The following is a 23551-nucleotide window of genomic DNA, read 5'->3' as shown; positions in this document are numbered from 1 at the left end:
TTCCTCTGATTCTGTGAATTTTTCCATAGACTGTCTTCTTAGCAACTCTGATGAGTATTATATCGAGGGGAGACACATTTATTTTGTGATTAAAGGGTGAAATTGTTAGAAAATGGCATTGTTCCACAGATTCTTAGTTGCCAGGCACAAAACCAAGGTGTAGGAAGCCAGCATGGGAAGTACTAGGAGATACAACCCATGCATTTCTCAGGGAACCACAATGGGGAGAAAAGACACTGAGCTCACAACCTCCAAGATGTCTCAGTTTATTTTGTTCCCATGAGACAGGTGCAGTTGATAATGTACAGCAGCTCAGTAAAATGCTTATCAGTAGGATGCATCTGAACAATTAGAAGGAACCCAAATCTGACCTGGAGGCCTCAGTTATGTAAATGAACCCCAATCCTCTCATAGTCATCAAGGAAATAATCCTGGGCAAAACACCAGCCTTGCTTGACTCTGGGTCTTTTACTCAGAAAAAAAGGCCTGGTGCTCCTTTTCAAGCATGTATTTCCCCAATAAACTTCCCCTTTGCCTACTATTCTCTCAGTGAATTCTTTCACAAACCTGCTCACCCACTTATCATTCCTGGCAATCTCCTATTTAGCTTAATCTAGTCAGATGATTTTCCGATGTGTTTTAATCAAAGCACTCCAATTGAGTACTACTGTTCTTCACTAGAAAACAAAGGATAAACAAATCTTTCTGGATCTAAGTTTCATTTATTTATTAAGTAATAACATTTTATGTTTTTGCTGAAAAGATAAAAGTTGGTACTATGCAAAGTGTCAGGAATACAGCATTAAATAAAACAGATTAAGGTTTATCAGATAAACCTTAAACATCTCCCCCAAACCCAGCTGTGGTAGAATTCAGGTACAGATGTAGATGGTTGCGTTAATCATGTTCTCCATGCAAAGCACCAATCAGCTCTAGTATGAACAATCAACTAATTCCTAACAACCACATTCCCCTATATTTCTGAGCTCACAACCTCCAAGATGTCTCAGTTTATTTTGTTCCCATGAGACAGGTGCAGTTGATAATATACAGTAATTTATATATTACTCTTTTTTTTTTTTTGGTTTCCTAATTTTCTTTGTTAAGCATGCAAACAGCAGTTTATCTTCTAGTACACTCTCCTTAGGGCTCTGAGCAGGCACTAGTGGTCAAGTGCTCCCAGTCTGCCAAGGCTCCCAGTCCTGGGACGGTTTCCTGCCCCTGCTTTGGGGCTTGCCAGGCTTCGAGAAGCTTCGGAGGCCGGGCCGTCAGCACCACGGACAGAGTCGCGGGCGGGAGGCGGGGCCGGGGGCGGGGCGTTCGCGGAGACGTCATGACGCGCGGAGTCTGGCGCGCGCTCCCGGGCCGCGGGCGTCAGCGCGTCACGTGACCCAGGTACTTGGCACCGCGCGCCGCGCACCCCGGGGCGCGCAGCCCCCCTCATCTGCTGAGTGCGGACCCCGCTGCCCCGCCGACCCCCGCCGGCCCGGTGAGCGCGGCAGCCCCTTCCTCCGTGTCCTCAGCCTTCTCTCCTTCTGCCTTCTCGAGGCCCGGCCCCTCTCTCTGGGCTCCGTCTTCCTGGGGGGCTCCTGCCCGCCGGGGAGGAGGGGAGGGGGCAGGGGGAGTGAGCGTGACCTTGGCTTCGCGCTGTGCTGGCCACAGCCGCTCCAGGCCTCCCCCCCATCCTTTCTCCCACGTCGAACCCCGGAGGGCAGAGTTTTGCCTAAAGGAGCTACACTCTGATGCTGGGAGTTCGGGCATCCACGGGGGGGCTGCAGCATCCGAAAGAGTTCTCCAGCCCCAAGACTGCCCCCGCGGCCCTTAGTGGCCCGGGGAGTTGCGGGGGGTTGGCCCTAGCTGGGCCTCATCCCCGCAAGGGTCAGGCACCCCGCAAGGGGCTAGGGTTGAGGGTTCGGAGAGCGGCGGGCACCGGGGTTGGGTAGGGGGTAGCGGTGCGTGCTTGGAAAGTGGACAGGCGGGCAGCTTCGAAGTCCCTGAGCCCCGTGAGTTAGAGCCAGGACCCTTGGAGACCGTCTCAACCACCGTGTCCGACACAGACGGGGAAACGGAAGACAGGACTGGCGGCCAGGGAACTGCTTTTCCCACTCACTGGCTTATATGGGAGAGGGGGTTGTAGGGTAAACTCTCTGACCTAGCCGGGGCGGCGTTGCGCCTAGTTAACTGCGCCTCAGAAGCAGCCCTCTTCCCTCTGAAGATGCTGCATCACATCAGGCTCCTTGCCTGCCTCTTGGGGGGAGTCAGGGAGGACTCACCCTGCCGCCCACCTTGAAGGTCAGGGAGGCCCCTTTGCCCTCTGGCATCTGTTAACTGATGTTTTTTGTGGTGGCCAACAACCTAGTCTGCTGGTGGGGAAGGCTTAGTGCAGCAGGGTGTTTGCAACCTGGTTCTAGAGGGCAAAGGCGGGGACGTTTTTGACCTTGTCCCTAGGAGGGGGCAGGGTACAGCTCCCGACAACTCTTGGGAGTTGGTTGCTTCCACTGGTTTGGGCAGGACCCGACAGGGTAGGCAGGCAGGCAGGCACTTTGGCGCCCCAAACTGAGATTGTTCTGACCCCAGATGGTCAAGGTGCCTGGGTCCTCAGGGCCTGTTGGCACGGGGGCAGCCTCTGGCAGCCCTCCCGCCCGGCCAGGTGAAGGTCAGCCATCCCGCACTGTGGGTGTTTATTAAACACTGTTCCCAGGTTGGGGGCAGCCAAGCATTGGCACTTGCCTGATCTGATTAGTCCCATTGGGGTGGAGAATTCAGAAAGAGCAGCTCTGCTGGAGAGAGAGTAAAGGGTGAAGGTGCTGGCTTGCTCACAGGTGGCCAGTTCCTGCTCAACCCCAGGGCCCCGCATATGGTCCCTGGAGCACAGAGCCAGGTATGGCCTCTGATCACAGAGGCAAATCCGACCTTGATCGTAAAACCAGGCCAGGTGCCTCTCATCAAGAAAAAGAAAACAGGGCAGCTGTGGGTGCAGCTGCTGGAAAGTGCATCGTCACTCAGAAATCTGGGTTTTAAGATAAATCTTTATTTGAGGGATTTATTTAGAGGTCACTGTCACTGCCCTCCCATTGTTCATCGATTTGCTCGAGTGGGCCCAGTAACGTCTTCATTTTGAGACTGGTTGTTACTGTGTTTGGCATATCGAATACGTCACGGGGAGCTTGCCAGGCTTTGCCGCGAGGGTGAGATACTCTCGGTAGCTTCTCGGGCTCTATCTTTATTTTTTAAAAAAATTGTGGTCCACAGTTGGTCCGCAGCTGGCTATGCACAGGGCTTACTCCTGGCTGTGTGCTCAGGGGTCTCATGGTAGCACTTGGGGTGCCAGAAATTAAACCCAGGTCAGTCACGAGCTAGGTCAGCACCTTGTCCCCTGCGCGCTCTCTGGCCTCGCTCTACGTTTTATCGTTTCCCCTTTGACTTTTGCATTACATCTGACAGTGCCAACGGGCTACTCCTGGCCCTGCTGGGGGGTCACTCCTAGAGGTCCTATGTGTGGGGCAGACCCTGTGGTGGTCCAGAGCTGGCCTTCCAGCATGGAGCATGTGCTCAGCCCCCGGGCTGTCTCTCCAGTCCTGGGTTTCTGTCTTGACTCCTCCATAAGGAGAACGTAGCCTTAGAACACACTGAGGCCCATCAGTCAGCTAATTAGCCTCCTTCTGCCTCAGTTTTCATGTTCTGAAGGTGAGCCCCCCACCTCCAGTGAGATTCTTCAGATTGTTTCATGAGCTTAGAGCCCACCCCAGGTGTGTGTTCTTATATTTATCCCCGTGAAGGATGGTTTGGGTATCCGACTTACTATTATCATTTTGTTTTGGTTTGTTTGGCTACACCCAGTGGTACTCAGGACTTGCTCGTGGTGGGCTTAGGGACCATACATAGTGCTGGGTTTGCTTTGTGCAAGGCAAGTGCCCTACCCACTGTACTACCATCATCCTGGCCCCTCTCTGGCCGCTTTGGCCACTGAAGAGGGAATGGTAGGACTCCCTGGGTTGTTTAGATTCTTGTGATGCCACAGGCCAGTCATTTCTGAACCGCATGGTTCTCTGCTGGGTATTTGCTCAGGCCACGGGGATGATGGGAGGGAAGCCTATCCTGCCCTTTCTGACCCCAGCCCAGCAGTGGTGACTTGCTGCTCCAGGGCTGAAACCCTCTGGCATGATGTTTCAGGGCTGGACTTGAGGGAAATTGGGCCTCAGGTTTCAGCTGAATATACTTCCTTCCCTGCCGGTGGGGGAACTGAGTTTTGCTTTTAAATTTTTTCTTCTCTAGAGACTGGAGCAATAGCACAGTGGGTAGGGCATTTGCCTTGCATGCGGCCGACCCGGGTTCAATTCCTAGCATCCCATATGGTCCCCCAAGCACTGCCAGGAGTAATTTCTGAGTGTATGAGCCAGGAGTAACCCCTGTGCATCACCAGGTGTGACCCAAAAAGCAAAATGATAATAATAATTATGGCTTAAAATATTTCTTCTCTTTAGACTTGTTGCCCTTGCGGACCCCACGTTTTCTTGCTTGAGGAGGTCTCCTGTGTTGGCTCATGTGAGTTGGCGGGGTGGTGGGGATGTGGGAGGAAGAGGGGGAAGGGGCTGCCTGGAAGGGCTGTGTCCTGCTCTGGGATGTGACCCCTTTGCAAGATCTAAACGGAGAGTTCCGGGGACTGGGTGAAGCTGATGGGGGTGGGGAGTCCACTCACACCTGGGAGCCATTGATGCTCCCCCTGCCCTCCCCACCCCCATCTGGAACTGAAGAGAAATAGAGGATTCCTGTGTGTCCTCGGGGTGTGTCAGTGCTGTCCTGCACTCCACTCACAGGCTGAATCAGCAGGGAACTGTTTTACAGGCTGATTGCGCTGGGCCTGCCTCAGGGCCGGGCTGGGGTGGGGGAAAGTGTTTCTACTTTGTCGTTCCTACGTTGGACCCCCATGGCCAGGGTCTGGGGGGGCAGCAGTGGCCGCAGGGAGCCCTGTCAACCCCCCCCCCCCATTTTGTCTGCTAAGGGAGCCCTAGAGGTACTCTGGGATTGAGGGTGCGGGGTGGTGGCTGTTAGAACACCTTCCTGGGGGTGTAGTATATAGAGGGAGCGACCCCATCCCCATTGAAAGCAACCCCGTCCCCATTCAGGAGTTTTCCCCAGCAAACAGCAGGTGATTTATGGGCACGAGATGAACTCTGGGCTTTTCTGCCTCCCACTCTGAGAGGGCTGTGGCCTGTCAGTACCCTGAGCTGTTGGCTGTGCTGAGTGACATGAGTCCTGGGTGCAAGCATTTTTTTTTTCTTGGTGAAGCAAGAAAGGGTTTTTTCCCCCCCTTTTGGGTCACACCCGGCGATGCTCAGGGGTTACTCCTGGCTCTGCACTCAGGAATTACTCCTGGCGGTACTCGGGGGATCATATAGGATCCTGGGAATCAAACCTGGGTCAGCCATGTGCAAGGCAAACGCCTTACCCACTGTGTTATCGTTCCAGCCCCTGCAGCAAGAAAGTTTTGATTGAAACTTATTTAGAAACGTGTGAGGTGAGAAAGAGGGAGAAGTACACGTACCAGCGAGAAACAGGCTTCTCCAGAGTGGAAATAAGCAAATAGAGACAAACAAGCGAGTTACGTGTTCAAGGAAGAGCGTGGCCTTGAAGAGCAGCCGGTCTGTGCAGGCTCGGAGCAGGCCGCAGGAGCCAGGGAAGGTGGCGGAGGTGTGACTGGGCTCAGGGCCGCTCCTGCGGCCGCCTTCACTTTGTTTTCTACTGCACCCTGTCGCATTTCCTTCCTCTGAACCCTGATCCTCTAGCTTCGCAGCGGGGCCCACTGAGGCCGCTGTCAGTGAGCTTTTGGTGTCAGTGACCAGAGCCCCTTAGCAGGGCCCTGGGATAGAGACTCACTGCCAGCATCCTTCTGCCACAGTTTTTTTTTTTTCTTTTTGCCACATCTGGTGGTACTCAGGGATCCTATGAGGTGCCAGGGATTGAGGTGGCTGTGTGCACGGCAGGCCCCTTACCCGCTCTGTCCCCTCCACACTTTTTACCCATCTTCTTTGCTTGCTTTTCCCTGACTTTGCCACGTGGGTACATCAGCCCCCGTAAGGCCCTCTTGGCAGAGGTTTAAGGCCCTTTTGGCCCTTTGGAGGTGATGCCTGAGCTGCATGGTGCCTGGTGACTTCAGAATGGGCTTCAGGGGGCTGGAGTGATAGCACAGCGAGTAGGGCGTTTGCCTTGCACGCGGCCAACCCGGGTTCAAATCCCAGCATCCCATATGGTCCCTTGAGCATCACCAGGAGTAATTTCTGAGTGCAAAGCCAGGAGTAACTCCTGAGCACCACTGGGTGTGACCCCCCCCAAAAAAAAAATAACAAAACAGAATGGGCTTCAGGTTTCCAGCTGACACCCCCCGAGAGGCAGGGCCTGGGTAGTGCTTGTCCTGGAATTGGGTGGGGCTGGAGGGTGCTGTCAGCACTGGGGAACACAGTCTGTGTGGGGAGACTCCAGGCAGGGCTGCCCAGCCCCCCTGCCCACCTCTGTCCCCTCACTGCTTGTTCCGTCACCTGCTCTGTAAGACCGGTAGATCCCAGGTGTATCCTTCCCCCTGTGCCAGGCACGGTGACATGCCTGTCCCCTGTGCCTCTGTCTAGAATGAGCCAGCTGAGGTTGCTCTCCACCCGGCTCGGGGCCCAGGCTGTGCGCCTCCTCGTTCCCCGTGATGCCCAGGTGAGCAGCGGGCGCGGCAGGTCCTCGGGGCCCCCGGCCACCTTCCCGGGCAGCAGAGCTGGAGGCGGCTCCAGTTATATGGAGGAGATGTACTTTGCCTGGCTGGAGAACCCCCAGAGCGTCCACAAGGTCAGCAGCCTGCCCGGGGGGAGGTGGGGAAGCTCTGGCTGGGTTGTGGGGGCCACCGGGGGTCCTGTACTGGCTGCCCTGTGGCCTGGGGCAGCTGGTTTGCCTGTCAGTCTGCACTCCTGGTAGGCGAGAACCCGAGCACATGCTGGGTGGGTGGAGCATGTAGCTGTCCTGGGGCTGATGTGATGCTTCACAGTGCCCCGACCAAGGCAGGAAAAACTCCATATTGAAACCCTCCTCCCAGTGCTGAGCACTTACCGGCCTGTCCCCGGTTTATTCTTAGCTTCTTGCATATTCTTTCAGAGAGTTGGGTAAATTTACTGTAAACCTGACTCTGGATCGACACCTCCTCTTTTTAAATTTTTTTTTTTAATCGTGAGATCCAGTTACAAAGCTTTCATGTTTGAGTTTCAGACATACAATGATCAAACACACATCCCTTCACCAGTGCACATTTTCTACCACTAATGTCCCCAGTATCCCCCCCCCCCACATCCCACCCCTCCCCCTGCCTCCATGGCAGACAATTTTCCCCATCCTCTCACTCTATTTTTGGGCATTATGGTTGGCAGTACCATATTGCAAATGGGATACTGAGGCGATCACATTTGGTCCTTTTTCTTTCAGCACACATCTCCCATTCCAAACGATTCCTCCAACCATCATTGACTTAGTGATCCCTTCTCCCCCAGCTCGTGAGGGAGGCTTCCAACCATGGGGCAATATTCCTCGTGGATTGACCCCTTAAACACAATTGTAAATGGAATGGGTGCTCTCCTGCTCTAGGTTTATTTGGGGGGGGGGGGGTCGGGATGAGGGAGAAGCTGTATCCAGCAGTGCCAGCAGACCATATGGTGCTGGGAACTATGTGGAAGGGCCAAGTCCCAAACCTCAGCCTCCTTCATGCGAAACATGGACTCAGCGCTTTGAGCTTCCTCTCTGGCTCCTGCTCCAGTCTTTTCCTACTGACTCTATATATCCAGGATCTTCATCAAAAGCCTAGTTATTCCTTTATTTCCAGCTGCAGAGTATTCTGTGGCGTGGATATGCCACACCAGCTCCCCTGACAGGCAGCTGCCTCATTTCCCGTGTCCAGTTGTCATGTCAAGTGCACCAGTGCAGAGTCTTGTGCATTTGTTATCTGGCACATGGGCAGCTCTCTGTAAGATCGTTTCACCCCAGGTGGCATTATTTCCGGTCAATGTGTATTTGATCGTGTGTGCATTTAATTTCCAAAAGGGATTCCTCTGGGGTTTGGCCCCTCTAGCTCCCTGCTGCCATTGGCATGGGTGTGTGTGGAGGAAAGCACCCTGGCGTGTTTCCTTAGAGAGCATGGAGGTCCTTACGCTCAGGCCTGTGTACTTTTTGCTGCTACGCAGACAATGGCAGCCCTGTGCCTCTTCTCCAGTGTTCACAACCTGTGTTGGCAGCATTCCACATCATCAATACTCCTTGCCCTCCTATTTTTATAAAGGCCACTTAATCTTCTAGATTCTAAATGTGCCATTACTTAATCAGTTTCCTATTGATCACGGTTTAGGTGGGTTTTATGCTGTCATTTTTATAAACAGTCCCGAGGGAACCGTGGATGGGCATAGTTGTACATTGGCAGAACAAATGACTAGTGGCGGACTTGCTGGCTCCAAAGATGCCCATTGAACACACGGAGGGCCTGCCAGCAGATTGCCATCTCAGAGGCCAGCCCCGTTGACGGGGGTGGGAATGGCATGTTTCCCTAGGGATAGCGGCCCATTTCACACCTGAGGCCCCCAGGTCACACTTACAGCCTCCTCCAGCCCCTGCCAAGCTGGGTCTAAGAGGGAACTGGGTGGGTCTGTGGATTGGGGATGAAGGTCCTCAGAGAGGTCCTAGGAAATCCTGAGAGCTGGAGGAGGAATGGAACATCAGCAATGGAGGAGGGATGAACATCTGGATGGAGGAGGGACGGGACATCAACTATGGAGGAAGGACAGAACATCAGGATGGAGGAGGGATGAACGTTAGCTATGGAGGAAGGATGGAACATCAGCTACCTCCTGTGTCCCCAGCTTCTCCCAGGCCTTAACTTGGTGTTTTTTTTTTGTTTCTGCCCCTGCCCAGTCCTGGGACAGCTACTTCCGGAAAGCCAGCGAGGAGGCCTCTGGTGTGCCGGGTCAGCCACAAGCCCCGGCTGTCGTCTCTGAGAGCAGGCCCGTCATCTCCAGACAGGCCCAAACCAGCAAGCTGGTGGAGGACCACCTGGCCGTGCAGTCCCTGATCCGGGCCTACCAGGTGAGCGGCTGCGGCCCTGCGCGTGGGTGGGAGGGGGCTTCCTCGTTCTGTGGCTTCTCATCAGAGCACCTTCTGCCAAGTCCTCTATCCTTGTAGCTCCCTCCTCCTGTTACTCTGTTGAGCTACACCCCTGGCATTCTGTGTGTGTGCTGGTTGGTTTGTGGTCTCTATGTGGATGTTGCCCACCTCGCCTAGCACAGTCTCTCAGGTACCTAGAGGAGTACTTAGGAACGCATCGGTGGCAGGAAAGTCGAGTTGGTGGATTGGTTAATGGCTCTTGGTTGGAGCATTCCAAGGGGTCAGGGGCTGACGATGCTAGTAAGTATTTATGGGATGAGTGGATGGCTCAGTCAGATGCTCTGTGCTGGCCACTTAGACTGGGTCACTGGCCTGATAGTGCTCCGTGTTCTGTGTCTCACTGGAGGGCTCTGTGGGTGTTCACACCGTAATGGGTATCATTGGTGTGGGTCTCACTGGGAGCCAGTGAAAGAAGGTGTTTCACCGGAGAAACTCAACATGCAGGGGCGCAGAAGAATGGGCGAGGGCGCCCTGGCCCCTTGGCGGAGACCCCCGGGGAGGCAGCATGTGCCTGCCTGGCTGCAGGTGGGGTGGCAGGTGGGGCCTTAGCAAACGGAAATGGAGGCTTGTCTGTGGGCAGTGAGGAGTACTTCACGTTAGCTGCATTCCTGGGACCAGCCCCCTGGGGAAGGAGGCGGAAAGGTGAGGAGCTGAGTCCTGAATCCAGTCCCTTCCCTGGCCTCAGGCCCCCTGGATTGGGGCCACTTGTGAGTCAACCTTGCTAGTTTAATTGGATTTTCACTGGCTGGCTGAAAGAAGCAGAAAGTTCTCCAAGCAGAAACTTGGAGAACAAAACCCCAGATAACCAGGAATGTAGAACTCTGAAATACAAAGTAGCCTTCTGAGTGCAGGCCTTATCTGTCCAGCATCATTCCCAGAGCTGCTGCTGCTCTTTGTCCTTTCACGAACCAGACCCCTGCAGGAGAATCTGTGACTGGCTAAGCTTGATTAAGGCCTGTGGAAGCGGAGCCTGACCTCTGCAAGCTTCCACGGGGGTAGCCAATAGGAAGCAGAGTTCTGGGTTAATGCATTTGTACTTACTATTAAAAATAAATAATTCCTAAACCTGTTCTGGGCAAGTTCAAGCGATGTGTTGCTCCTTTGCGGGATGGGGGTGGGGGAGGGTGTGCTTGGACTCAATTAGTCTAAGTTCTCTCACTTATGTTGCAGTGCTTTAGCTCTTAGCTCTCTCCCCAGACCTGGAGAAGAGAATCATTTTTTTTCTTTTTGGGTCACACCTGGTGATGCACAGGGGTTACTCCTGGCTCTGCACTCAGGAACTACCCCCGGCAGTGCTCAGGGGACCAGATGGGATGCTGGGAATTGAACCCGAGTCGGTCGCATGCAAGGCAAATGCCCTATCTGCTGTGCTATCACTCCAGTCCCTGGAGAAGAGAATCTTAACTCACTTGTTACTTCCCCCTCCACTGGAGAGCGGTTATTATTATTTTGTTTAATAATTACTGTATTTATTCCATGCCCCCCCCATTCAATCATGTATTTTTTTTTTGAGTCACCATGAGATACACAAGGGCAAAGCTGTTCATTTGTTCATGATCAGGTTTCAGTCATACAATGATCCAACATCCATCCCTCTACCAGTGTCCATTTCCCACTACCAATGACTGTAGTTTCCTCCTGCCATCCTCCTCCTGCCATCCGCCTCCCCCCCCCCCCCCCCCCCGCCTCTGGCTCAATGACAGGTACTTTCTTCTGGAGAGCAGTTGTTTACATATCCTGTTGGTATCCGTGTTTGCCTGTCTGTCTCAGAATTTCTTTTTGCTGCCTGTTTGAACAGGATCAGGATCCAAAGAAAGCCACAACTTGTGACAAGTTGAAATGGTCCTTAAGCCTCTTATGCTCTGCAGGTGCCCTTCCGTGTCTTGCCTCCCCCAGGAGACCAGGTTGTTTGTCCTGTAGCCTTTTGAGTCTGGAGTTGGCTGATTGCATCCCCATGGTGTTCCTTCGTCTGTGTCCCTTGGAATTTCTGTAAATAGGTAGTAAGATCTAGAAGCTTGATCCAATATAGATTTGACTTTCTGTTGTTGTTGTTTTGAAATCAGCTTCCTGGGGGTGATGGGCGCTTCATCATTTAGCGGCTAGGGATGACTAATTCATCCTGGACACATTAACTCATTAGGGGTAGTTAAAAAAAAAGTGACTTTCTATTTTTGTCTTTGTTTATGACATAAAATTACTTCCATCAGGAAAAGGTTTTCTTTATCAACTCATTTTATACCCTGAATTTGAATTGTCTAGGAGCGGTAGGATCAGTCTTTCATATTTCTGTTCATTGACTTTCATTCTGTTCTTTTCCATTTATCTCTTCTTTTCTCTTTTGTTCTTTCATGCTAGGAATCAAACCCAGACCAGTGGTGACCCACACATGCAAGACCAGTGCTTTAGCACTGAGCCACGTCTCTGCCCCCTGATTTTCAAAATTAGGAGGTTCCTCATACCCTCCACAGATGGCCAGTGAAGGCTTTCATTTTTTGAGTAGGGTGTGAATTTAGACATATTGATGAGTTTGTCTGGTCAGGTACTGTCCTTAGCATGACTCCTACCGTATCCTGGATCCCAGCTTCATTTGCTGCCCCAGTGCTCCAATCTCCTCTTGCATCTGCTCGTCCCTGATACCAGTCACTCTCCAGGGAGTGCTGAGTATTTGCTGCATTTTGATCTCAGTAATAATTTCAGGGGCCTTTCAGTGATTCGAGCCAGGAACTCTGTGTGTGTGTGTGTGTCTGTATGTATGTCTGTGTGTCTGTGTTTAAAGTAAAACATACTGGGCTGGAGCAATAGCACAGCAGGTAGGGCATTTGCCTTCCATGCGGCCAACCCGAGTTCGATTCCCAGCATCCCATATGGTCCCCCAAGCACCGCCAAGAGTAATTCCCGAGTGAAGAGCCAGGAGTAACCCCTGTGCATCGCTGGGTGTGACCCAAAAAGCAAAAAAAAAATGTATACACACACATATATATATATATTATATAACATACTTTATGGGTTTATACTGAAGCTTTTACACACTTCAATGCAGGAATTAAGGTTTGTTCTTGATTTCCTTTCCTTTTCAAAATGCTGAAAGCAGGGGCCTGTTACATAGCTCAGTGGGCCAAGCACATGCTTTGTCTGTGGGAGGACTGAATTTGATGCCCTCCCGCATACTTCGTGCACAGAGCTAGGAGTAGCCTCTGAGCACTGCCAGAGCACAAACCATGTGCTCCAGCCCTTCGAGCACATCTCCCCAGTCTTATTTCAACTTTGATTTATTTGGAGTCTTAGGGGTCACGCGTGGCTGTGCTCAGGGATTTCTCCTGACTCTGCACTGAGGGATGATTCCTGGAAGAGCTCAGGGGACCACAAGTGGTGCCCGGATCAAATCCATGTTAGCTGCATACAAAGCTAGTGCAAATATCCTCCATACTAGCTCTCTTTCCCTCTTACGTTCAGCTTTTAAAATTTAGTTTTGTTTTATAGCGACATATCTGCCAGGTTTCAAAGTTCAGAGAGTTTGGTGTGGGGGCTATACCTGATGGTGCTGAGGGACAACTCCTGCCCTGTGCTCAGAGCTCAGTCCTGGTGGTGCTTAGGGGACCGGCAGTGCCAGGACTTGAACCCAGCCCTCCTGCTCGCCAGCTCCCAGAGTCACATCTTCCAGGGAGACGGGGCCTTGAAAGTCCAGCTCCTAGCCCTGCTCTTTTCTGTCCTTTCTTTGTTTCTCATTTTCTGGTTTGCTCACTTTGCAATGTATTCTTCTAATATATAAGTTTGTGTTTACGTTGATTAAAAAAAAGTTTGCATTAATTAGATATGCAGATTCAGGTACAAGTGTATACAGTTGCATAATTTTTACTCATAACTCCCTCTTTAGACAATAGGTCATAGTTTTCTGTGATTTGCTTCTTTTTGCTTAACACAGAGTCTGCCTTCCCTCCCTCCCTCCCTCCCTCCCTCCCTCCCTCCCTCCCTCCCTCCCTCCCTCCCTTCTTTCTTTCTTTCTTTCTTTCTTTCTTTCTTTCTTTCTTTCTTTCTGTGTGTGTGTGTTTGGGCCACACCTGGCAATGCTCAGAGCCTATTCCTGTCTCTGCACTCAGAGCCTGACAGTGCTTGGGGATGCTGGGGATTGAACCCAGGGCAGCTACATGCATGGCAAGTGTCTTACCCGCTGTACCATTGCTCCAGCCCTGAGATTATCTTCATTTCTTTTTTTGTTTGTTTTTTAGGTTTGAGGTCCAAGCCTGGCAGTGCTTAGGGAGTTGTTCCCAGCTCTATGCTCAGGGGTCCCTACTGGCAGTGCCAGCAGGGACCATGTGTGGTGCACGGAATTGAACCCAGCCTCCCACATACAAATCATGTACTTGGTCCATTGAGCGAGCTCTCCATCCTTCTTTCGTTTCTTTTGAAAGCTGTGTATTCTTCCCCTGCACGAACTTCCTTTATCCACTGCTGGTATGAGGTGTTGAGTTTCATGATTCCTTGTACTGGTGGTGCATTTTGGTGTATCTCTTATTTTTCTATTTTTTTGTCTTTATTTTTGGTTTTGGTTTTTGGGCCATACTCGGCAATGCACAGGGGTTACTCTAGGCTCTGTAATCAGGAATTACTCAGGCTTGGGGGACCATATGGGATGCTGTGGATTAAACCCGGGTGAGCCGCATGCAAGGCGGGTGCCCTGCGCACTGTACTATCTTTCCAGCCACCCTCTTCTTTCCTGTATTTGAAAATTTCTCTTGAGGAGATGAGCTCTTGCCACCCTGGTGGCCTCATTCATAACTGGGAGCATCTGGGCATTTGGACACATGGAACCTGGGAATTGGAAAGCAGCGAGTGAGGGCCGGGCCCTGGAGCCTGGATCCAGCTGCTTCCTTTCTCCCCCTCTCAGATTCGAGGCCACCATGTCGCCCAGCTGGACCCCCTGGGCATTCTGGATGCAGACCTGGACTCTTTTGTGCCCTCGGACTTGATAACTACTATCGACAAACTGGGTGAGAGTCGGCGCCCTTTCCCCTGTGCTCTCAGCGCTAGAGGCAGCTGCCATCTGTGCCTGGGAGGAGATGGTGTAGCCTCTGGGTCGGGGCCCCGTGTGCAACTTGAGCATCCCTGTGCGGCCCTCTCAGCTTCCCTAGCAGGCCCCTTGCTCAGCACTCCAGAGAAATGTGCCCGAGACCCCCCTCCTGGCCAGCCCCAGACTCTTCCCCTTGCCACTCAGGGCTCTTGAGGTCTCAGCTAGCACGAGGGAGCAAGGCAAGGGGTGGTGGTGGGGGGTGGGGCTTATTGAGAGGTCTGGGGATGCTGTCGAGCCCCAACCTGGCTACATGGTACATCCTCAGCCTTCTATGACCTGCGGGAGGCTGACCTGGATAAGGAGTTCCAGCTGCCCACCACCACCTTCATCGGGGGCGCGGACAGCACCCTCTCGCTGCGGGAGATCATCCGGCGCCTGGAGGTGAGCGCGGGCTGGTGAGGGGAGGCCCCTTGGCCGATGGCTAGCAGGGAGCTACCCTTCCCAGTCCGGAAGCCAGGACTCCTCCTGGACTCCCCACCTACCACCCTATCCCCGCCTCTAGAACACCTACTGCCAGCACATAGGCCTGGAGTTCATGTTCATCAATGACGTGGAGCAGTGCCAGTGGATCCGGCAGAAGTTCGAGACCCCCGGCGTGATGCAGTTCTCCAGCGAGGAGAAGCGGACACTGCTGGCCCGGCTGGTGCGCTCCATGAGGTCAGGCCCTCAGCACCGCCCTGGCGTCCCCCACTGGCCTGGTCTGCCACGGGGGTGGTGGAGGTGTCCCAGCGAGGGAACCTGGCCTAGGGAAGAGGAGACTGGCTGGAAGGACAGGCACACCTAGGGAGCCCTTTCTCTCCTGGCCACCCCCAACTTGGACGAGGCCCTCCTGAGGGACCCAGTGCTCAGACAGACCTGGGGGAGGGGGATGAGATCCTCATAGTGTGGGGAGGGGACAGCGAGTGGCCTTGGCAATGTGAGGCAGGAAGATGTCCCTCTGTGGAGAGAGAGGGGTGTTCCTGCTGCGGGCGGGCCACTGCCTGCCTCTGCCTGCTGGACTTCTCGGCAGCGGGGGAGACCTTGACGTGCACCTGGTCTGGCCTCTGGGTGCAGAGGGGATCAGGGCAGTGGCCCGCACGCCGGAAGTAGAGCTGTGCTTAATAGTCTTTCCAGGGTGGGGGTGCAGGAGTGATGAAGGTGGGCTGGGTGTATTGGCGGCTGTTGGCAGTTATGAGACCAGAAGGGTGGAAGGTGGTTGTCGGGAAAGGTACCGGCACAGATCTTCCCTGCGATGGGGTAAATTCTGACCTCCTTCCCCCCTGGTGCTCGGTGGAGTGGGAGCACCCCAATGTCTGAGCCAGGAGCCAGATTTTTCCAGGGGTGGCGGCTGCGCAGCTCTCTGTGTTTCGGGCAGCCAGCCCCCAGCCCTGGTGAGGGACCCTCCTCCACCCCTCAGACCCTGACGGCCCCAGACTCTCCATCCTTTCCCATCTCCTGCCTGCAAGCAGGTTCGAAGACTTCCTGGCCCGGAAGTGGTCCTCAGAGAAGCGGTTCGGCCTGGAGGGCTGCGAGGTCATGATCCCTGCGCTCAAGACTATTATTGACAAGTCCAGTGAGATGGGGATTGAGAACGTCATCCTGGGCATGCCTCACAGGTGGGCTCCTCTTCCCCTGCCCCCAAAATCAGATGTGTGCAGACTGTTTCTCTCTTACCTGTGTTGTCCCTGTGCCCACGAGGGTCAGGGTTTCAGAGAAGGGCTGTACTTTTTTGAGGTTCCTGTGGACAAGGAGGCACGGAGTTGACCTGTCCCGGAGTGTCAGGCAGGGCTTGGGCCCTCAGCCCTGCCTTGGCTCCTTCCTCTGCAGGGAGGTGAGCTCAGGCCCCTCTCTTGGCTTTCGGCCCGCTGCTTTGACCTTAATAGAAACCTGGATGGCTGCTAAGCAACGGGGCAGTTCCCACTGAGCTGGAGCCTGTGGCTGATGGGAAGAGCCTGGGCTGAGAGGCCGGGGTTTCCTGGGGTCCTGCTGAATGGGCCGTGGGAAGTTTGGACCAGCTGGTGTTTCCTGTAACTGCTGCCAGATGCTTCCATCTGAGTCCACTTGGACACCTTTCTGGTTTTGTTTTTTTTGGGGGTTTTTTTTGGCCACCTGGTGGTACTCAGGGTTTACTCCTGACTTTGTGCTCAGGAGTCACTCCTGGAGGGCTTGGGGACCCTATGGGATGCTGGGGACTGAACCCAGGTCAGCCACATGCAAGGCAAGTGCCCTACCCACTGTACTATCCCTCCAGCATCCCCTGGACGCCATTGGTGCGAGGGTCCTCGGACTGCTTGGTGTTGGGGTGCTGGTGGAGGCAGAGCTTCTGGTGAACTGCAGTGGCATCAGCAGAGCTGGGAAAGTTGGCAGGGGTGGTGCTGGGCAGGCTCCTGGCTAAGGAGGCAGCCATGAGCTGACGGGGATTCTGGGCCAGGCCTCCACAGAGGGTGAGGTAGCTTTGCTTAGAGGGGTCGGGGTGTCCGTCCTGCCCACCCAGGGGAGGACTACCCTTCTGGGCACAACCCCTCAGGGTAGGAGGCCAGACCTAAGGTGGGTGCCTGCTGCTGGGGACTGAGGCATCTCTTGGTACCCACCACAGTATAATGTGCATCGTCAGTGGAACGTTCCAGACCGGGGAACTCTCAGTCCCCGTCACACCTCAGCCCTGAGCTGGGCTCCTTCTGGTGACTCCTGACCTTAGTTACGGTCATTCCTGTCTCTTCCCTGTTCCGCTGCCCTGTGCAGAAGTGGGTGATGGTGCTGTGGATGCCACTGTGGTATGTTGTTAGCAGGTGGGGCTCAAAGTACTTACTGGGTCAGGCTCCCTTTTGGGGAGGTCGGGGGGACAGCCGTGGGGTTGGGTGGCATCCTGCTCATCTGAGCCACCTGCCCCGCCCGCTGGGACTCAGATGGCCCGTGTTGTCTGCCCGGGGAGCTGGCGTGCCAGGCCCACTCACGGATGGTCTCGCAGCTTGAGACAGAACAAGAGGGTCGGAGCATCAGCTCTCCCATGTTTATTCTGCAAGAAACTGGGGGATTCTGTCTGGGAGGGGGGTTGTGAACACCCATACCCCCTTTTCCAGGGGCAGGCTCAACGTGCTGGCCAATGTGATCCGCAAGGACCTGGAACAGATCTTCTGCCAGTTTGACCCCAAGCTGGAGGCGGCGGATGAGGTGGGTGCCAGACCGTGGAGCTCCCGGGGAGGGGGGCGGGGCAGGTATTTAGGACGTGCCCGGGAGGAGGGGCTGGGTCAGGAGCCTCAGGGCTCACAGGGACCTGGAGAGTGACAGCCACATGGACGTGGACGAGAAGGAGAGGCTGGGATGTCTGCCTGAGTTACCTCCAGCTGCCTCCCTTGGAGAATCTGGGCCAGCCTCCCTGTTCACACCTGGGGAAGTGGAGGCCCAGGACCGTGCCTCAAGCCATTCATCGCTGTTTCTGCTCCTCAGTTCCCCTGCCCAGGACCTCCATTCACTTGTCTGGGATGTGTCCTGTGCCTAGAGAGGACTAGACCAGGCGCATTTCTGCCTCACCCCTGCCTGGCACCCGTGCTTGCCCCACTGCCCGCACCCTTGCCCATACTGGGGCCTCTGCCCCTCTCTCCTACTCTGCTTCCCCTGTGGACCTGACCATCAAAGCAAACCTGTCCCTCCTTCCTCCGTCTTCAGTGCTATCTTGTTCTGGCCTTCAGGGGTGTGTCTGTGTTTGTGTGTTCTGGCTTTCTCCAGGTAATGTGCATGTTGTTGCCTGTATGAGTGTATTTGTGCATACATGTGTGTGTGCATGTGTGTGTGTTCAGGCCTTCTCCAAGTATGTCTGTGTGAGTGTGTGTGCGTGTGGGTGTGCTCTGACCTTTAGATATGTGTATGTGTGAGTGTGTTGCATGTGTGTTCTGGCCTTCTCCAGGTCCCTATGTGAATGTGTGTGTGTGTGTGTGTGTGTGTGTGTTCTGATTTTCTCCAGGTATGTGTGTGTGTTTGTGTTTGTTCAGGCCTTCTCCAGGTATATGTGTGTGTATGTGTGTGTGTGTGTGTGTGCGCATATGTGTCTGTTCTGACTTTCTTCAGTCTTGTGTGTGTGCACATGCCTGTGTCAGCCTGGAGAGGGAACATCCTCAGTTCCTAGCACTGGCGCTTGCTTCATTCCAGTGAGTGACATTATATGACTTCTCCAGTCCCCCAGTGTGGCAGCTCCGAGCAGAATCCACATTAGAATCCACACACTAGAATCCACATCCACTGCCTCTTTAGCCTATAATTTTCCCTCAGTCACATTCATTTTGCTGAATCTACTTCCTATCTCAGAGCCTCATTTTGCTCTTCTGTAAAATGGGGGTCAGGGAACCTGTTTTCCAGGTGGCCATGAGGAGTGAAGGAGATGCACGTGTCACTGTGAAACCTGGCAGAGAGACCCTAAAATAGGAGGGTCTTTTTACAGAAAAAGAAGTGTGAGCTTTTTAAATTTTTAATGAACACCTTGAAGGAAATAAATTTCCTCTGGTGTGACTCCCTTTCTGGATCTTCTGAGGTGCTAACGTGGGCAGTTTTTTGTTTGTGGGAAGTTGTATGTATACTTCTGGAAAGTTCCACATGGATTGTTTTTTTGTTTGTTTTTCTTTTGGGGTCATACCCAGTGATCCTCAGGGGTTACTCCTGGCTCATGCTCTCAGGAATTACTCCTGGCGGTCCTCGGGGGACTGTATGGAATGCTGGGAATTGAACTCAGGTCGGTAGCATGCAAGGCAAATGCCCTAGCCACTGTGCTGTCGCTCTGGCCCAAGTTCCACATTGATTGGAACATGCCTGTTTGGCCAGGACTGCCCTGCGCCCTGACCCTGCTGTGCATCTTGAGTGTGTTGTCAGAGCCGCCAGAGCCCCTGTGGCATGCACTGTCCCTTTGGGTGGATGCTCCTGGCCGGAGTGAGTGTCTGGGGGCGTCTGAGTGACGTGGGTGAGAGCTGCATCACCCTGCAACAAACTTGCAGGCCCCCGAGACCACAGTGGGCTGTGCTGGTCTCGTCCTACCTCGCTCTCCACTCTTCCTGCCTCTGTTGCCGTGGAGCGGAGCAGGACCAGATTTCACCTTGCTGCTTCGGGTGCAGTGGGGTGATCTTTTCACATGTCACTAGCCGCATCTTATTTCTTTCGCTGTCAAATTCCTCCTCGTGGCTTTTGCTCATTTTCCTCTGGGGCTTGGTGGCACACGCAGGTATAAAGGGGATTAGTGCTCTCTCGGCATCTGTCTTAGAAATACCGTTCTGGGCTTGATGTTTCTGCCTGTTGACACTGCGCCTGGATTTGCTTCTCCCGTGATAAGTCGATTGCATTCCAGCCGTCTTCCCATTCTTGGCTTCTGAGGTTTCTCTCTCCGTTGTTCAGAAAGGCTTTTCCCCATCCCGAGGTGGTCAAGTTGTCGTGTTTCCCTCTGCGCGGTGGCTTTGCCTGTTGTGTGTGTCATTGTCACTCTGAAGAGGGACTTGGGTAGGAATCCTGTGTCTTAGCATTCCGAGGACCCCTCCCCGGTCTGTGCTGTCACGGCAGCCCTTACTCCTTGCCTCTCTGCCGCCATTGATGCTGGGAGAGCCGGGCCTCTGGTGACTAGCCTCTCAGCCAAGGCCTGGAGGGCAAGGTGGGGAAAGGGGGTGGGAGTGTCTCAGGGACAGCATGATCTTTCTTGTGCGAAAGATCCTGGGAGGGTCCAGGCGCCACTGGGGGTTGGGGGCGGGGGATACACTCATGGTGCTCAGAGGCTGCTCTGGCTTTGGGCTCAGGGGTCACTGCTGAGGGTGCTGGGGGTTGAACTTGAGGCTCCCATGTGTGAAGCATGTGCTCCGTCCCTTTGAGCCGTCCCCTCGTCTGTCTGTCTGTCTGAGAAGGGAATGGGAGCGGGGGTGCTCCTCACAGGCCCCCTCCACTTGCAGGGCTCTGGAGACGTCAAGTATCACCTCGGCATGTACCACGAGAGGATCAACCGTGTCACCAACAGGAACATCACGCTGTCGCTCGTGGCCAACCCCTCGCACCTGGAAGCCGTGGACCCGGTGGTTCAGGGGAAGACAAAGGCGGAGCAGTTCTACCGCGGGGACGCCCAGGGCAAGAAGGTGAGTCACTCTGGAGCCAAGGAGAGGATGCCGATTTGGAGGTCTGGGGTTTGGGTATTGGGCTCTGGGGCCAGCCTCCAGCTCTCTTCCCTGCAGGGGGCAGGGCTGCCTCTCAGGCCCGGGGTCCCCCCCGTCCCCGCCACTCCCCGGCACTCCTCTTGGCTCATTTTCTGCCTCGCAGGTCATGTCCATCTTGGTCCACGGGGATGCCGCCTTTGCCGGCCAGGGTGTGGTCTACGAGACCTTCCACCTGAGTGACCTGCCCTCGTACACCACCAATGGCACCGTGCACGTCGTCGTCAACAACCAGGTGAGGGCCCGGCTGCCTCCGTTGTGTGTCTAGGCAGTGCCAGGACCCATGAGGAGCCGTTCCGGCTTCTAGCCCCGCTGCTCTGGGGCTTCCCGGCGGGTGACCTTGAGCAGGAGGCCTGCCGTCCCCCATTCTCGGTTTTCCCCCCACAACAGCAGAAATCACGCCTCTTCCCCCAGGACCTAGAGTGCTAGTCCGGTGGGTAGGGCGTTTGCCTTGCACGTGACCTACCCAGGTTCAATCTCTGGCATCCCATATGGTGCCCCAGCACCGCCAGGAGTAATTCCTGAGTGCAGAGCCAGAGGTAACCCTTGAGCATCGCTGGGTATAACCCAAAAAGGAAAAAAAAAAAAAGCCTCTTCCCCAGTGCCATGCAGTTGGTGTTCAGAGAGATGGGCATTGTCTGGACACATTTTGCCACTCACCAAAGGGGAATTTTGGGTTTTGTGTTTATTTTATGGGGGGGGGGGAGTGAGGCCACACCCAGCAGTGCTCAGGGCTTATTCCTGGCTCAGTGCTCAGGGATCACTCCTAGCGGCTCTCATGGACCTTACGGGGTGCCGAGGGTGGTCGAACCTGGGTTAGCTGCATGCAAGGCAAACACCTGCCCACTGTCCCCACCCACGGAAAGCGGCCAATGAGGAGCAGACCCCCAGGTCAGGGTGGTGCTGCTATTCCTGGTGCGCAGCTGCCGAGTCCGATTTTGGGGCCCTTCCCTGCTCCTCCATCCCATTTGGTATGGGTGGCTTGGACACCCTCGAACACCCCTGAAGGACCACTGATGCCCCACCCGAGCCCCTCGGCCCTCTGCCCACTCAGGCAGGCACCCCTCTTGGGAGCTCTAAAATGGGAGCCTGCCACGCCTCCTGCTTTGCAGATCGGCTTCACCACGGACCCCCGCATGGCCCGCTCCTCGCCCTACCCCACCGACGTGGCGCGTGTGGTGAACGCGCCCATCTTCCACGTGAACGCAGATGACCCCGAGGCCGTGATGTACGTGTGCAGTGTGGCGGCCGAGTGGAGGAACACCTTCAACAAAGACGTTGTGGTCGACCTGGTGGGTCTGGGGGCCGGGATGGGGCCTCGCGGGGGAGGGGTTGCCGTGTTTCAGGCCTCGAGGGCTGGAAGGTTTTCTATGGAAGGTGCGGAGCCCTGGAATATCAATCTACGCCCAGGCTGGGGGTGGTATTCAGGGGCCGGTGGTTGTGGGGGGCTGCCAGGCATGCCCCAGTTGTGAGGTGCTGATGCCAGCCGCACTGCCTGGGGGTGGGGGCAGGGAGCGATCTGGTCCCCCACCACCTACCGCCAGGTCCCTGCAGGTCTGTTACCGCCGACGCGGCCACAACGAGATGGATGAGCCCATGTTCACGCAGCCGCTCATGTACAAGCAGATCCACAGGCAGGTGCCCGTGCTGAAGAAGTACGCAGACAAGCTCATCGCCGAGGGCACCGTCACCCTGCAGGAGTTTGAGGTGGCTGGGCCGGGGACTGAGCAGGGACCCTGTGGAAGTGGTGGCCAGTGTCATGCTGGGTGCTGGTGACTGAAAGCAGCCGCCAGTGGTGTCGAGGTTCCCCAAGAGCCCCATATTTAAGGAGGGAGAGGCACATTTGCACTCTGAGATGAACAGATGCTGCCATGTGGGCAAACAGAGTCCAGGAAGGCTTCCTGCAGGCGGTGGCCCTGAATCACCTTTGTCCTTGAGGTCCTTTACGGATGTGTAGTCGTCTCATCTTCAGGGCAGCACTGACGATGACTCTTTCCTGCTTGAACACACAGCAAACACTCTGCCCCCTACCCCCACCCCACGCCTTGGTGTACCTGCCCAGGATCCACTTGAACTCAGACTTCAGCCTCTGGCTACAGGGTGCTGCAGGCCAGCTGGATGGAGAGCCCTAGGCTTGGCGTGGGCCTTTGGCTGCCCCAAGCCTCACCTACCCCCACTTCTCGTCTCAGGAAGAAATCGCTAAATACGACCGGATCTGTGAGGAGGCCTATGGCAGGTCCAAGGACAAGAAGATCCTGCATATCAAGCACTGGCTTGACTCGCCGTGGCCTGGTGAGCCGGCGGGGTGGGGCGGGGCGGGCAGTCCCCAGCTCAGAGGCCGCGTGGGGTGCGCCCTTGCAGCTGGGGAGTGGACGGTGGATCCAGGGGAGCCAAGCAAGACAGCATGGCTTTTCCGGGACCTGTGTCCACTGCGGTGCTCTGGGAAGAGAGAACTGAGCGAGGCCAGGGCTCGTGAAGGGGAAGCCCTAAAGCAGGGTGCCGGGGACCGCTCGGGGGATGGGGCCGATGGCTGTGACCCCACCACCGGGAGGCCGGGGTTGGAGCCAGAGTTGGAACTGCTCCCCGTGGATCTTCACCCGGTTGTGTCGGGGGTGCCTGCTGGGGGCAGGGGATCGAGGGGGGGTGTCCTGAGGCACCGGGGCTCTGAGGCTCCACACCGCCCAGAGTGCACAGTCCCTGTCCCCTCAGGCTTCTTCAACGTGGACGGGGAGCCCAAGAGCATGACGTGCCCCTCCACCGGCATCTCCGAGGACATGCTCACGCACATCGGCACCGTGGCCAGCTCTGTGCCCCTGGAGGACTTTAAGATCCACACAGGTGAGTGGATGAGATGCACGGCTGTCCCCACCTGCTCGCTGGTGGCTCAGCTGCAGGCGAGATGCCCAGGATGGCAGTACCTCTCGGCACTGGCCTAATGATGCCAGTACCTCTCGGCACTGGCCTAATGATGCCTTGCCCAGGGGTGCTGGCAGCCAGGCTTGCATGTACCACATCCCTTGGGTTTCCCCAGGGCCTTTGCCAGGACCGAGAAGAAGGAGCTCCCCATGGGGGCGCGGGGGCCTGGGCCAGGACTGTGTGTGGGAGGCCGGCAGTGCTGGGCTGCTGGGCTGTGCTGGCCACTGGACTCTGCTCA

At 55.2% G+C, this 23551-nt stretch overlaps 1 protein-coding gene across 2 annotated transcripts in view; it reads left to right on the top strand.

Annotated features, from left to right (window-relative positions):
• Positions 1-1352: 1352 nt before the first annotated feature.
• OGDHL (oxoglutarate dehydrogenase L) overlaps positions 1353-23551 on the top strand; it is a 28980-nt gene continuing 6781 nt past the window's right edge. The window contains exons 1-15 of one of the 2 annotated variants that reach the window (XM_056130379.1): positions 1436-1489; positions 4485-4545; positions 6624-6828; positions 8929-9099; positions 14063-14165; positions 14511-14626; positions 14748-14902; positions 15694-15840; positions 17305-17395; positions 20143-20322; positions 20504-20632; positions 21510-21689; positions 21952-22104; positions 22587-22689; positions 23107-23235. In XM_056130379.1, the coding sequence (XP_055986354.1) occupies positions 6625-6828; positions 8929-9099; positions 14063-14165; positions 14511-14626; positions 14748-14902; positions 15694-15840; positions 17305-17395; positions 20143-20322; positions 20504-20632; positions 21510-21689; positions 21952-22104; positions 22587-22689; positions 23107-23235 (1861 nt within the window). In that variant the 5' untranslated portion in view covers positions 1436-1489; positions 4485-4545; position 6624. Of the gene's footprint in view, positions 1490-4484; positions 4546-6623; positions 6829-8928; positions 9100-14062; positions 14166-14510; positions 14627-14747; positions 14903-15693; positions 15841-17304; positions 17396-20142; positions 20323-20503; positions 20633-21509; positions 21690-21951; positions 22105-22586; positions 22690-23106; positions 23236-23551 lie in introns of both variants that reach the window. The other variant, XM_056130380.1, reaches the window with a different exon arrangement.

The sequence above is a fragment of the Sorex fumeus genome, unplaced genomic scaffold (genome assembly GCF_029834395.1).
Source record: "Sorex fumeus unplaced genomic scaffold, SorFum_2.1 ptg000078l, whole genome shotgun sequence".
In the NCBI taxonomy this organism is placed as follows: Eukaryota; Metazoa; Chordata; class Mammalia; order Eulipotyphla; family Soricidae; genus Sorex; species Sorex fumeus.
The sequence above is the reverse complement of the archived record's forward strand: the minus strand, read 5'-3'. Positions and strand labels throughout refer to the sequence as shown.